Here is a 17,087-nt window from a genome sequence, read left to right on the forward strand (position 1 = left end):
TCTCCTTTCCTCCACGGAAGTTTCGGATCAGTACTGAGTCCCCCTCTGACAGATGTCTCAGCTTCGAGGCGGGTTGTTCATGATAGTCCTTCTGCTTTTGTTGTTTGTCCCCCACCACTCGAGCGAGGTCTGGCTTCAGCAGGCTGAACCTGGTCCTAGGCTGACGTTTGAGGAACAGTTCTGCTGGTGTGCAACCTGTAACGCTGTGTGGTGTGGTCCTGTATGACAACAGGAAGTTGGCGAGCCTGTGTTTTACTGTAATAGTGACGTTTTGTTTCTTCTCATTGAGCAGCTGTTTCAGAAGTGAAGCTTTCACCGTCTGGACTGCTCTCTCTGCGGCACCATTAGAAGCAGGATGGTAAGCTGGCACCAAGGTCTGCTTAATGTCGTTGCTTTTCAGGAATGTTTTGTACTCCAGTGAGGTGAATTGTGGACCGTTGTCCGAGACGATCTCCTCAGGAAGACCGTAGGACGAAAAGATGCTCCGCAGCACTTCGATCGTTTTGGCGACGGTAGTTGTTGCCATGGGGATCACCTCAAGCCATTTTGAATGACTGTCTACTAACACTAGAAAGTGTTGCTGATCCTTCTCTGCAAAGTCAATATGTAGCCTCTGCCACACTCTCGTAGGCCACTGCCAGCATTGTAGTGGTGCTACTGCTGGTAGTTTCCTCACACTCTGACAAGCATCACATTGCTGCACTGCACGTTCGATATCACTGTCCAACTGAGGCCACCATAAATAGCTCCTCGCCAAACTTTTCATCCTGCACCCTCCGGGGTGCCCTTGGTGTAGGTCGTACAGTAGTCGTTCTCTGTGTGCTGGTGGGATGATAATTCGAATTCCCCACAGAATGCATCCTTGTTCCACAGACAGTTCATTCCTTCGGTTGAAGTACGGTTTCAGTGTGTCATCGTTGATGTAACTCGGCCATCCAGACCGGGTCAGTTCCAGTACCTTGCATAGGACTGGGTCCTTGAGAGTGCTCTGTGCAATCTCTGTAGCCTGCACGGGTAGCTCATCTACTAATGAGAAATAAAAAATGCTGTTCTCCTCTGCTGTTTTGTCCCTTTCTTTCCCCGGCAGTCTAGATAACGCATCCGCATTTGCATTGTCCGCTGACGTTCTGTACTCTATACTGTAGTCATAAGCCATAAGCCTCAGTGCCCATCTCTGCATACGCAAAGCGGCTAGTGTAGGGATTTCTGACTTGGGTCCTAAGATGGCAAGGAGGGGTTTGTGGTCAGTTATTAAACTGAATTTGCGGCCATAGAGATATTTATGAAATTTGGTCACGCCAAATATTATGGCCAACGCCTCCTTCTCTATCTGACTATATTTACTCTCTGCCTCTGTCAACGTACGTGACGCAAAGGCGATTGGTTTCTCGTCCCCATTTTCCATTATGTGTGACATTACCGCACCTATCCCATAAGGGGATGCGTCACAAGCTAATCTCAGTGGTTTCTGCGTGTCGTAGTGTACTACTACTGAGCTTTTCACTAACTGTTCTTTGGCAGCCTTGAATGCTGCTGCACTCTCTGGTGTCCATTTCCATTCGACTTCCTTCTTCAGGAGTTGGTGTAGTGGCTGCAATATGGTCGACAGATCTTTCATGAAACGGCCATAATAGTTTAACAGTCCTAGGAATGACCGTAGCTCTGTGACGTTTGTGGGCTGGGGTGCATTTACGATGGCGGCAACCTTTGTCTCAGTGGGGTGAAGTCCCTCTTTATCTATCAGATGCCCCAGGTACTCTACTTTCTCCTGCATGAAGTCACATTTTGCTCTTTTCACTCTTACCCCGTAGCTCTCCAGTCGGCTCAAAACCTCATCTAGGTTCCTCAGGTGCTCCTCTCTTGTTCTGCCTGTGACTAGTATGTCATCGAGGAAGCAGGTCACATGCTCTAAGCCTTGTAGTATCTGGTCCATCACATTCTGGAACATAGAAGGTGCACTCGACACTCCATATGAAAGTCTGTGATAAACATACAGTCCTTTGTGGGTATTTATTGTTAAATACTTCTCTGAGTCCTTCCCTAACTCAGGCTGTTGGTAGGCATGTGAGAGATCTAATTTGCTAAAGAGAGTGCCCCCGGCCAGTGTGGCGAAGAGATCCTCGGCGTTCGGTAGTGGATAGGTCTCCTCTTCCACGCTTTGATTAACCGTGACTTTATAGTCTCCACAGATACGAATTGACTTGTCTGATTTGGGTACAACTACTATCGGGGCAGCCCACTGACTATGGTCTATCTTTGAGATAATACCAGCTTTTTCCAGCCTATCTAGCTCTTTTTCAACTGTGTCTTTTAGTGCGTATGGCACTGGTCTTGCCTTTCTGAAGACAGGTTTTGTATCTGGCTTCACTTTGATATTTGCCTTAAATTCACGAATAGTGCCAGTCTCCTCAGCAAATACTGCTTTGTGTCTCTGTAACACTGCCTCTACATCTGTGTTATCACTGCCCCCTGCTGGTGTAACTGAGAATATGCTTGCCCAGTCTAGTTTAAAATTGGCCAGCCAGTTACGGCCAAAGAGGGCTGGTCTGTCACCTTTCACAATCACAAGAGGTAAATCTCCACTCTGGTTGTCATATTTCGCATTGACAGTCACTTGGCCCATCAAGGGAATGTTCTCACTGGAAAAGGTTGACAGACGCACTTTACTTTCTTTCAGTGGCAGGTGTGAGAGATGTTCCTTGTACACTATCTCAGATACCAGGGTTACGGCAGCTCCTGTGTCAAGCTGCATGTCTAAAGGGTTTCCTTCTAACTTAATACTGACCTTAATGTCCTTTTTTCCATTACCAACTGTATTCGTGGAGTACACTGTATTCATCGGATACGCACCAAACAGTTCATCCTCATTTCCATCTCCTCTCTCACTTGGACTGTGGTCTTCAGCCACATACTGTGTATGTCCCTGTCTATTTTTAGTTTTACACATTCTTGCTATGTGCCCTACCTTGGAACACTTGTGGCATGTCTCGGTTTTATACCTACATACTTGAGCTGCATGGTTGTTACCTCCACATCGGTAACAGGGTTAGTGCGTTTCTGTTCTCTGTGGTCTAGCGTTGTCACTGGTAGGTTGCTTGCTTTTCCACTCGCTGGTGGACGACTTGCTTCTCCACACACCCTTGCTTGTTCTCTTCTTGTCTATCTTATTCACAGTTGCAGCTCCGCTTGGTTTGCTGGCAAACTCCAGCGTATTCTTTGACGCCATTTCCATAGATAAGGTCAGCTCACATGCTTTTGCAAAAGTCAGATTGTGTTCTGCGAGCAACTTTCTCTGAATAGCCTCCACCTTTAAACCACTAACAAATCGGTCTCTCAGTGCTTCATTTAAATGCTGACCGAATTCACAACGTGTGGACAAGTGCTTTAAAGCAACCACATAATCAGACACTGACTCATTTTCTAGTTGGTTTCTTTTCTGAAATCTAAAACGTTCAGCTATGATTAGTGGCTTGGGTTTATAATGGGATGCTAGTTTCCCGCTTAGTACTGCATACGTGAGGCTACTCGGTTTTTCTGGTATGCAGAGGTTCTTTAGTAGGCCATAGGCTTCTGCGCCTATCACAGACAGGAAAACATTGGCCTTCTTACCGTCCTCCACTTCATTAACGATCATCCATTGCTCCAATATTTCAAGGTACGACTCGAAGTCCTCTTTACCTTCCTTGTATTCAGCAATATTGCTGATGAAATGCGCCATGCTTGTGCTTGGCTAGCTAGTCTTTTCTTGCTAGCTGGCTGTAAGCTAGCTTGTAGCGTCACGTTGCTTCGTCCGCTTTTATTAACTACTGGGATTACCTTCTCACATTAAAGGCATCCCATCCTCGTCGCCACTGTAATATATTCGCTATATTATCTGGATGTATCCTATACTGCTAGTATATCCATAACAGTGATTTGAGCTGAAGACCAATTCCCAACGTCTTGTCCTCTTTATTGTAGCTCTCCGACTGTCGCAGCAGTCAACATCCGGGGTATATGAGAGCCTAGCTTAACCACCACTAGGTAGCGCTGTTGGTCTACTACAGGGTGCCAAAGCGGGCGACCCAGGTTCCGATGAACGCTCGAGCAACCTCCGGCGCTGTCGTGGACGAAAGCGGGACGGCCTGTGGCCATCGCGTGGTCCTGTTGACCATGGTGAGCAGGTATGTGAAACAACGGGAGGGGGGTAGGGGGCCTACCAGGTCCACATTCACGTGGTCGAACCTCCTCTCAGGTACCGTGAAAGGTATCAGGGGCGCTTTGACGTGCCGGAGCACTTTGGAGCGTTGGCACTCCACACAGGTGTCAGCCCAGTCCCTCACATCCTTTTTGAGTCCATGCCAGACAAACTTCGCCGCCCCCAACCTCTGTGAAGGCTTTCTGCCAGGGTGAGACAGCCCATGGACTGCGTCGAAGACCCGTCGCCTCCAAGCTCTGGTCGGGACTGACCCGTAGAGACGTCGCGTAGGAGCTTGGCGCCGGCGTCGTCGAAAGCCACATCCTCCAACCGCAGCCCTGTGTCGGCGGTCCTGCATGCCTGCACTCCTGGGTCGGCGGCCTGGTTAGCCGCCATCTGGCTGTAGTCGAGTCCCAAATGGGCGGCACCAGCGATGGCCCGGGAGAGACAGTCAGCGACCGGGTTGGACTTCCCAGCGACGTGCCTCACGTTGGTGGTAAACTCTGAGATGTAGGCTAACTGTCGCTGCTGGCGGGCTGACCACGGCTCTGCCACCTTGGCCATCGCGAACACCAGCGGTTTGTGAACGACGAAAGCCGTGAACTGACGGCCCTCCAGTAGGAAACGAAAGTGCCTAACAGCGAGGAAAAGGCCAAGTAGCTCACGATCAAAGGTGCTGTATTTGCGCTCTCTCAGGTTCAACTGCCGGCTGAAGAAGGCAAGCGGCTGCCACGCACTGCTCACCCACTGCTCATAAACCGCGCCGACAGCGTAGTCCGAAGCATCCGTCGTGATGGCAATGGGCGCTCCAGACACAGGGTGTGCCAGCATCGCCGCGTCAGCCAGGGCGGCCTTCACATCCTTAAAAGCCGTGTCCCTCTCTGCAGACCAGTCCACAGCGTGTTTGGGGGCTGTGCCCTTCAGAGCCTCATATAGGGGGCGGAGGAGATCGGCAGCCCGGGGATAAACCGGTGGTAGAAGGACACCATGCCAATGAACTCCCGGAGGGACTGGGCCGTGTGTGGGCGTAGAAAGTCTGCGACGGCCTCCACCTTAGATGAAAGGGGGGCCGCCCCGTCCTTGGTGACCCAGGAAGTCGATGGTGCTCAGACCAAACTGGCATTTGGCCGGGTTAACTATCAACCCGTGCAACCCTGAGTCTCTTGAAAAGGGCTCTGAGGTGGGACAAGTGCTCGGACACGGAGGTGCTAGCGACCAGGATGTCATCCAGGTACACAAAGAGGAAAGGTAGGTCCCGCAACACTGAGTCCATGAGGCGTTGGAAGGACTGCGCGGCGTTCTTAAGGCCAAACGGCATGCGCAGGAACTTAACAGTCCGAACGGAGTTGTCACAGCCGTTTTGGGGACATCAGCGGGATGGACGGGCACCTGGTGGTATCCACGGACGAGGTCCACCTTGGAAAAGATCACTTTCCCAGCCAGGTGGGCGGAGAAATCTTGGATGCGAGGGACCGAGTAGCGGTCCGGTGTTGTTGCGTCATTGAGCCGACGGTAGTCACCACATGGACGCCACCCACTGCCAGGCTTAGGCACTATGTGGAGGGGTGAAGTCCACGGGCTGCTGGAGCGACGGATGATGCCGAGGCGCTCCATGTTCTCAAACTCCGCCTTGGCGACAGAGAGCTTGGTCGGGTCGAGGCGCCGAGCTCGGGCGTGCACCGGCGGGCCGGTGGTGACGATGTGGTGCTCAACCCCATGTTTGGTCGTAGATGACGAGAATGTGGGCTGAGTGAGGTCAGGGAACTCGGAGAGAAGATGGAGAAACAAGTCCTCATTGGAGAGCATGCTGGACAGCCTGACGGAGCCTGTATCGCTGAGTGCACACGCGTGTGAAGCGAAGGTGACGGCGTCAATCAGGCGTCGATTCCTGACGTCCACCAGCAGCCCATGAGCACAAGGAAAATCTGCACCGAGGAGGGGAAATGCCACGTCGGCGGTGACAAAATCCCAGCTGAACCGCTGTCCGTTAAAACACATGCCAATGTGCCTCGTGCCGTACTTACGGATAGAGCTGCCGTTAGCAGCTTCCATGGGAGGGCCGTGAGCGCCCGACAGGGCGTCCACACTCGATGCAGGTACGACACTCCTCTGCGCCCCAGTGTCGAATAGGAAACGCCGCCCCGAGATGGAGTCTCGCAGGAAAAGTAGCCTGTTGTCCTCCACGCCGACAGCCACTAGTGAGCGCCGGCCTTGGCGTTTCCCGACGAGCTGACATTGCACGGGGAGGTGCACTTTTTCGCCTTGGCCCCGAACTTTGCATGGTAAAAAGCACAGGCCGGGCTCCTGTCGCCGACAGGGGGTTGCCGCGGCGACCACCATGGAGTCACCAGGTGGTGGCGTGTTGGGGTGGGCAGGGGTGAGCGCGGACGCGCAGTGCTGCTGTTGGCTGGCCAGGAAGAACTTGTCAGCTTCTTCAGCTAGGTTGCGGCAATCGGTAATGCTGGTGTTAGCCAAAGCGGTCCGCACCTGAGCAGGCAGTTGTCGCAGAAACTGTTATGCTCGCGCACCAGAACCCGACCCATGTGGCGAAACCCAAGGACAGACACAGGATGACTTCAAAATCCACAAAGGGGGGTTTTATTGTGGGAGGGGAATGTATGGTGAAAGAACGTTCCGTTAGTGGGATGTGTGAATAAACTATGTGTGGTGTCCCGTGGTTTGCGTGTACAACTATGTGTGAGTGTTTTTAGCCTATGTGTGGCGCGGTATGTAAATGACCAGGAGGTGTTGAAATAATGTGCGTGCACCTGGCAAGAAAGTCCAGTCCGTGATCCAAGACGGGTTGTCCGAGAAAGTCCGGGTCCGAGATCCGGGAAGTCGAGGCCGAAAGGAGGGGTCCAGGGGGGAGATCGCAGGAGAGGTCCGGGGAGAAACGTGAAGGTCGCTGGGGACGAGGGAGACGCGGAAGTCGCGGAGGGAGAGTCTTGGGAGGAAACAGAGACACGAAGATAAGACACTGGGGAATAAACAGAATGCAAGGAACGCTGGAGGGCTTGTCAGAACTTTACCGCAGGGTTCAGTACGTTGGAGCACGGAGTGGTGTTCTGGGAGGCTTCTTGTAGAGGGCTGCCTGATTGCCACAGGTGCGCCTGATGGATGATGGCAAACACCTGGTGCAGTGCAGCGCTCGTCTCCTCAGAGCGCGAGCCGAGCGCTCGGATGTTTCCGGCACGTCCGAGCTGGGGGAGTGGCTTGAACGTACCGGGGAGGCAGCTCGGGGCGGTGTAACCACAACAGGACCCCCCCTCCTACGGGAGACACTGGGCGACCGTCCGATGGCGTTGGGGTGGGCCCGATAGAACTCCTCCAGGAGTGCGGGTTCGGCCAGGTAGGACCGGGGAACCCAGCTGCGGTCCTCGGGCCCATAGCCAACCCAGTCCACCAGGTATTGGTACCCACACCCCCGGCGGCGTACGGCGAGCAGCCGGTCGACATCCCACACCATGTCACCACCGTCGAGGACCCTGGGGGGTGGAGGAGCTTGGACAGGGGGAGACAGGGGGCTGGTGGCGTGTATCATCATAGTTTAGATCACATGATGTGTATCATCATAGTTTAGACCACATGACGTGTATCATCATAGTTTAGATCACATGACCTGTATCATCATAGTTTAGATCACATGATGTGTGTTATCATAGTTTAGATCACATGACGTGTATCATCATAGTTTAGATCACATGACGTGTGTTATCATAGTTTAGATCACATGACGTGTATCATCATAGTTTAGACCACATGATGTGTGTTATCATAGTTTAGATCACATGACGTGTATCATCATAGTTTAGATCACATGACGTGTGTTATCATAGTTTAGATCATATGACGTGTGTTATCATAGTTTAGATCACATGACGTGTATCATAATAGTTTAGATCACATGACGTGTGTTATCATAGTTTAGATCACATGACGTGTATCATCATAGTTTAGATCACATGATGTGTATCATCATAGTTTAGATCAAATGACGTGTATCATCATAGTTTAGATCACATGATGTGTATCATCATAGTTTAGATCACATGACGTGTATCATCATAGTTTAGATCACGTGTATCATCATAGTTTAGATCACATGACGTGTATCATCATAGTTTAGATCACATGATGTGTATCATATTAGTTTAGATCACATGACGTGTGTCATCATAGTTTAGATCACATGATGTGCATTATCATAGTTTAGATCACGTGTATCATCATAGTTTAGATCACATGATGTGTGTTATCATAGTTTAGATCACATGATATGTGTTATCATAGTTTAGATCACATGACGTGTATCATCATAGTTTAGATCACATGACGTGTGTTATCATAGTTTAGATCACATGACGTATATCATCATAGTTTAGATCACATGACGTGTATCATCATAGTTTAGATCACATGACGTGTATCATCATAGTTTAGATCACATGATGTGTATTATCATAGTTTAGATCACATGACGTGTATCATCGTAGTTTAGATCACATGACCTGTATCATCATAGTTTAGATCACATGACGTGTGTTATCATAGTTTAGATCACATGACGTGTGTCATCATAGTTTAGATCACATGACGTGTATCATCATAGTTTACATCACATGATGTGTATCATCATAGTTTAGATCACATGACGTGTATTATCATAGTTTCGATCACATGACGTGTGTTATCATAGTTTCGATCACATGACGTGTATCATCATAGTTTAGATCACATGATGTGTATTATCATAGTTTAGATCACATGACGTGTATCATAATAGTTTAGATCACATGACGTGTGTTATCATAGTTTAGATCACATGACGTGTGTTATCATAGTTTAGATCACATGACGTGTATCATCATAGTTTAGATCACATGATGTGTATCATCATAGTTTAGATCACATGATGTGCATTATCATAGTTTAGATCACGTGTATCATCATAGTTTAGATCACATGACGTGTATCATCATAGTTTAGATCACATGACGTGTATTATCATAGTTTAGATCACATGACGTGTATCATCATAGTTTAGATCACATGACGTGTGTTATCATAGTTTAGATCACATGACGTGTGTCATCATAGTTTAGATCACATGACGTGTATCATCATAGTTTAGATCACATGACGTGTATCATCATAGTTTAGATCACATGACCTGTATCATCATAGTTTAGATCACATGACGTGTGTTATCATAGTTTAGATCACATGACGTGTGTCATCATAGTTTAGATCATATGACGTGTATCATCATAGTTTAGATCACATGACGTGTATCATCATAGTTTAGATCACATGATGTGTGTTATCATAGTTTAGATCACATGATAAGTGTTATCATAGTTTAGATCACATGACGTGTATCATAATAGTTTAGATCACATGATGTGTGTTATCATAGTTTAGATCACATGACGTGTGTTATCATAGTTTAGATCACATGACGTGTATCATCATTGTTTAGATCACATGACGTGTATCATCATAGTTTAGATCACATGATGTGTGTTATCATAGTTTAGATCACATGATATGTGTTATCATAGTTTAGATCACATGATGTGTATCATCATAGTTTAGATCACATGACGTGTATCATCATAGTTTAGATCACATGACGTGTATCATCATAGTTTAGATCACATGATGTGTGTTATCATAGTTTAGATCACATGATATGTGTTATCATAGTTTAGATCACATGATGTGTATCATCATAGTTTAGATCACATGACGTGTATCATCATAGTTTAGATCACATGACGTGTATCATCATAGTTTAGATCACATGATGTGTGTTATCATAGTTTAGATCACATGATGTGTGTTATCATAGTTTAGATCACATGACGTGTATCATCATAGTTTAGATCACATGATGTGTATCATCATAGTTTAGATCACATGACGTGTATCATCATAGTTTAGATCACATGATGTGTGTTATCATAGTTTAGATCACATGACCTGTATCATCATAGTTTAGATCACATGACGTGTGTTATCATAGTTTAGATCACATGACGTGTATCATCATAGTTTAGATCACATGACGTGTATCATCATAGTTTAGATCACATGACGTGTATCATAATAGTTTAGATCACATGATGTGTGTTATCATAGTTTAGATCACATGACGTGTGTTATCATAGTTTAGATCACATGACGTGTATCATCATTGTTTAGATCACATGACGTGTATCATCATAGTTTAGATCACATGATGTGTGTTATCATAGTTTAGATCACATGATATGTGTTATCATAGTTTAGATCACATGATGTGTATCATCATAGTTTAGATCACATGACGTGTATCATCATAGTTTAGATCACATGACGTGTATCATCATAGTTTAGATCACATGATGTGCATTATCATAGTTTAGATCACGTGTATCATCATAGTTTAGATCACATGACGTGTATCATCATAGTTTAGATCACATGATGTGTATCATCATAGTTTAGATCACATGACGTGTATCATCATAGTTTAGATCACATGATGTGTGTTATCATAGTTTAGATCACATGATGTGTGTTATCATAGTTTAGATCACATGACGTGTATCATCATAGTTTAGATCACATGATGTGTATCATCATAGTTTAGATCAAATGACGTGTATCATCATAGTTTAGATCACATGATGTGTATCATCATAGTTTAGATCACATGACGTGTATCATCATAGTTTAGATCACGTGTATCATCATAGTTTAGATCACATGACGTGTATCATCATAGTTTAGATCACATAATGTGTATCATATTAGTTTAGATCACATGACGTGTGTCATCATAGTTTAGATCACATGAATTGTGTTATCATAGTTTAGATCACATGACGTGTATCATCATAGTTTAGATCACCTGACGTGTATCATCATAGTTTAGATCACATGACGTGTATCATCATAGTTTAGATCACATGATGTGCATTATCATAGTTTAGATCACGTGTATCATCATAGTTTAGATCACATGACGTGTGTTATCATAGTTTAGATCACATGACGTGTGTTATCATAGTTTAGATCACATGACATGTATCACCATAGTTTAGATCACATGACGTGTATCATCATAGTTTAGATCACATGACGTGTATCATCATAGTTTAGATCACATGATGTGCATTATCATAGTTTAGATCACGTGTGTCATCATAGTTTAGATCACATGACGTGTATCATCATAGTTTAGATCACATGACGTGTATCATCATAGTTTAGATCACATGATGTGTATCATCATAGTTTAGATCACATGACGTGTGTTATCATAGTTTAGATCACATGACGTGTATCATAATAGTTTAGATCACATGACGTGTGTTATCATAGTTTAGATCACATGACGTGTATCATCATAGTTTAGATCACATGACGTGTATCATCATAGTTTAGGTCACATTACGTGTGTTATCATAGTTTAGATCACATGAAATGTATCATCATAGTTTAGATCACATGACGTGTATCATCATAGTTTAGATCACATGACGTGTATCATCATAGTTTAGATCACATGATGTGCATTATCATAGTTTAGATCACGTGTGTCATCATAGTTTAGATCACATGACGTGTATCATCATAGTTTAGATCACATGACGTGTATCATCATAGTTTAGATCACATGATGTGTATCATCATAGTTTAGATCACATGACTTGTATCATCATAGTTTAGATCACATGACGTGTATTATCATAGTTTAGATCACATGACGTGTGTTATCATAGTTTCGATCACATGATGTGTATCATCATAGTTTAGATCACATGATGTGCATTATCATAGTTTAGATCACGTGTATCATCATAGTTTAGATCACATGACGTGTGTTATCATAGTTTAGATCACATGACGTGTGTTATCATAGTTTAGATCACATGACATGTATCATCATAGTTTAGATCACATGACGTGTATCATCATAGTTTAGATCACATGACGTGTATCATTATAGTTTAGATCACATGATGTGCATTATCATAGTTTAGATCACGTGTGTCATCATAGTTTAGATCACATGACGTGTATCATCATAGTTTAGATCACATGACGTGTATCATCATAGTTTCGATCACATGATGTGTATTATCATAGTTTAGATCACATGACGTGTGTTATCATAGTTTAGATCACATGACGTGTATCATAATAGTTTAGATCACATGACGTGTGTTATCATAGTTTAGATCACATGACGTGTATCATCATAGTTTAGATCACATGACGTGTATCATCATAGTTTAGATCACATAATGTGTATCATATTAGTTTAGATCACATGACGTGTGTCATCATAGTTTAGATCACATGAATTGTGTTATCATAGTTTAGATCACATGACGTGTATCATCATAGTTTAGATCACCTGACGTGTATCATCATAGTTTAGATCACATGACGTGTATCATCATAGTTTAGATCACATGATGTGCATTATCATAGTTTAGATCACATGACGTGTATCATCATAGTTTAGATCACATGACGTGTATCATCATAGTTTAGATCACATGACGTGTGTTATCATAGTTTAGATCACATGACGTGTGTTATCATAGTTTAGATCACATGACATGTATCACCATAGTTTAGATCACATGACGTGTATCATCATAGTTTAGATCACATGACGTGTATCATCATAGTTTAGATCACATGATGTGCATTATCATAGTTTAGATCACGTGTGTCATCATAGTTTAGATCACATGACGTGTATCATCATAGTTTAGATCACATGACGTGTATCATCATAGTTTAGATCACATGATGTGTATCATCATAGTTTAGATCACATGACGTGTGTTATCATAGTTTAGATCACATGACGTGTATCATAATAGTTTAGATCACATGACGTGTGTTATCATAGTTTAGATCACATGACGTGTATCATCATAGTTTAGATCACATGACGTGTATCATCATAGTTTAGGTCAAATTACGTGTGTTATCATAGTTTAGATCACATGACATGTATCATCATAGTTTAGATCACATGACGTGTATCATCATAGTTTAGATCACATGACGTGTATCATCATAGTTTAGATCACATGATGTGCATTATCATAGTTTAGATCACGTGTGTCATCATAGTTTAGATCACATGACGTGTATCATCATAGTTTAGATCACATGACGTGTATCATCATAGTTTAGATCACATGATGTGTATCATCATAGTTTAGATCACATGACCTGTATCATCATAGTTTAGATCACATGACGTGTATTATCATAGTTTAGATCACATGACGTGTGTTATCATAGTTTCGATCACATGATGTGTATCATCATAGTTTAGATCACATGATGTGCATTATCATAGTTTAGATCACGTGTATCATCATAGTTTAGATCACATGACGTGTGTTATCATAGTTTAGATCACATGACGTGTGTTATCATAGTTTAGATCACATGACATGTATCATCATAGTTTAGATCACATGACGTGTATCATCATAGTTTAGATCACATGACGTGTATCATCATAGTTTAGATCACATGATGTGCATTATCATAGTTTAGATCACGTGTGTCATCATAGTTTAGATCACATGACGTGTATCATCATAGTTTAGATCACATGACGTGTATCATCATAGTTTAGATCACATGATGTGTATCATCATAGTTTAGATCACATGACGTGTGTTATCATAGTTTAGATCACATGACGTGTATCATAATAGTTTAGATCACATGACGTGTGTTATCATAGTTTAGATCACATGACGTGTATCATCATAGTTTAGATCACATGACGTGTATCATCATAGTTTAGATCACATGACGTGTATCATCATAGTTTAGATCACATGATGTGTATCATATTAGTTTAGATCACATGACGTGTGTCATCATAGTTTAGATCACATGATGTGTGTTATCATAGTTTAGATCACATGACGTGTATCATCATAGTTTAGATCACATGACGTGTATCATCATAGTTTAGATCACATGATGTGTATCATCATAGTTTAGATCACATGATGTGTGTTATCATAATTTAGATCACATGATGTGTGTCATCATAGTTTAGATCACATGACGTGTGTCATCATAGTTTAGATCACATGACGTGTATCATCATAGTTTAGATCACATGACGTGTATCATCATAGTTTAGATCACATGACGTGTATCATCATAGTTTAGATCACATGACGTGTGTTCTCATAGTTTAGATCACATGACGTGTGTTATCATAGTTTAGATCACATGACGCGTATCATTATAGTTTAGACCACATGACGTGTGTCATCATAGTTTAGATCACATGACGTGTATCATCATAGTTTAGATCACATGATGTGTATCATCATAGTTTAGATCACATGACGTGTATCATCATAGTTTAGATCACATGACGTGTATCATCATAGTTTAGATCACATGACGTGTGTTATCATAGTTTAGATCACATGACGTGTATCATCATAGTTTAGATCACATGACGTGTATCATCATAGTTTAGATCACATGACGTGTATCATCATAGTTTAGATGACATGATGTGCATCATCATAGTTTAGATCACATGACGTGTATCATCATAGTTTAGATCACATGACGTGTATCATCATAGTTTAGATCACATGATGTGCATTATCATAGTTTAGATCACGTGTGTCATCATAGTTTAGATCACATGACGTGTATCATCATAGTTTAGATCACATGACGTGTATCATCATAGTTTAGATCACATGATGTGTATCATCATAGTTTAGATCACATGACCTGTATCATCATAGTTTAGATCACATGACGTGTATTATCATAGTTTAGATCACATGACGTGTGTTATCATAGTTTCGATCACATGATGTGTATCATCATAGTTTAGATCACATGATGTGCATTATCATAGTTTAGATCACGTGTATCATCATAGTTTAGATCACATGACGTGTGTTATCATAGTTTAGATCACATGACGTGTGTTATCATAGTTTAGATCACATGACATGTATCATCATAGTTTAGATCACATGACGTGTATCATCATAGTTTAGATCACATGACGTGTATCATCATAGTTTAGATCACATGATGTGCATTATCATAGTTTAGATCACGTGTGTCATCATAGTTTAGATCACATGACGTGTATCATCATAGTTTAGATCACATGACGTGTATCATCATAGTTTAGATCACATGATGTGTATCATCATAGTTTAGATCACATGACGTGTGTTATCATAGTTTAGATCACATGACGTGTATCATAATAGTTTAGATCACATGACGTGTGTTATCATAGTTTAGATCACATGACGTGTATCATCATAGTTTAGATCACATGACGTGTATCATCATAGTTTAGATCACATGACGTGTATCATCATAGTTTAGATCACATGATGTGTATCATATTAGTTTAGATCACATGACGTGTGTCATCATAGTTTAGATCACATGATGTGTGTTATCATAGTTTAGATCACATGACGTGTATCATCATAGTTTAGATCACATGACGTGTATCATCATAGTTTAGATCACATGATGTGTATCATCATAGTTTAGATCACATGATGTGTGTTATCATAGTTTAGATCACATGATGTGTGTCATCATAGTTTAGATCACATGACGTGTGTCATCATAGTTTAGATCACATGACGTGTATCATCATAGTTTAGATCACATGACGTGTATCATCATAGTTTAGATCACATGACGTGTATCATCATAGTTTAGATCACATGACGTGTGTTATCATAGTTTAGATCACATGACGTGTGTTATCATAGTTTAGATCACATGACGCGTATCATTATAGTTTAGACCACATGACGTGTGTCATCATAGTTTAGATCACATGACGTGTATCATCATAGTTTAGATCACATGATGTGTATCATCATAGTTTAGATCACATGACGTGTATCATCATAGTTTAGATCACATGACGTGTATCATCATAGTTTAGATCACATGACGTGTGTTATCATAGTTTAGATCACATGACGTGTATCATCATAGTTTAGATCACATGACGTGTATCATCATAGTTTAGATCACATGACGTGTATCATCATAGTTTAGATGACATGATGTGCATCATCATAGTTTAGATCACATGACGTGTATCATCATAGTTTAGATCACATGACGTGTATCATCATAGTTTAGATCACATGATGTGTATCATCATAGTTTAGATCACATGATGTGTATCATCATAGTTTAGATCACATGACGTGTATCATCATAGTTTAGATCACATGACGTGTGTTATCATAGTTTAGATCACATGACGTGTATCATCATAGTTTAGATCACATGACGTGTGTTATCATAGTTTAGATCACATGACGTGTATCATCATAGTTTAGATCACATGACGTGTATCATCATAGTTTAGATCACATGATGTGCATCCTCATAGTTTAGATCACATGATGTGTATCATCATAGTTTAGATCACATGACGTGTATCATCATAGTTTAGATCACATGATTTGTATCATCATAGTTTAGATCACATGACGTGTATCATCATAGTTTAGATCACATGACGTGTATCATCATAGTTTAGATCACATGACGTGTATCATCATAGTTTAGATCACATGACGTGTGTTATCATAGTTTAGATCACATGATGTGTGTTATCATAGTTTAGATCACATGACGTGTGTCATCATAGTTTAGATCACATGACGTGTGTCATCATAGTTTAGATCACATGACGTGTATCATCATAGTTTAGATCACATGACGTGTATCATCATAGTTTAGATCACATGACGTGTGTCATCATAGTTTAGATCACATGACGTGTATCATCATAGTTTAGATCACATGACGTGTGTTATCATAGTTTAGATCACATGATGTGTGTTAT

At 42.3% G+C, this 17,087-nt stretch overlaps 1 protein-coding gene across 1 annotated transcript; it reads right to left on the minus strand.

The window, feature by feature from the left end:
• Positions 1 to 307: 307 nt before the first annotated feature.
• On the minus strand, positions 308 to 2,377 carry LOC130129081 (uncharacterized protein K02A2.6-like; the record flags this gene model as incomplete). The annotated part of the gene is made up of 2 exons (XM_056298879.1): positions 308 to 901; positions 1,133 to 2,377. Coding segments are annotated over 2 exons (1,839 nt in total), but the record flags the coding sequence as incomplete, so codon positions are not given.
• Positions 2,378 to 17,087: the final 14,710 nt, after the last annotated feature.

This window comes from Lampris incognitus, chromosome 18 (assembly GCF_029633865.1).
Source record: "Lampris incognitus isolate fLamInc1 chromosome 18, fLamInc1.hap2, whole genome shotgun sequence".
Lineage (NCBI taxonomy): Eukaryota > Metazoa > Chordata > Actinopteri > Lampriformes > Lampridae > Lampris > Lampris incognitus.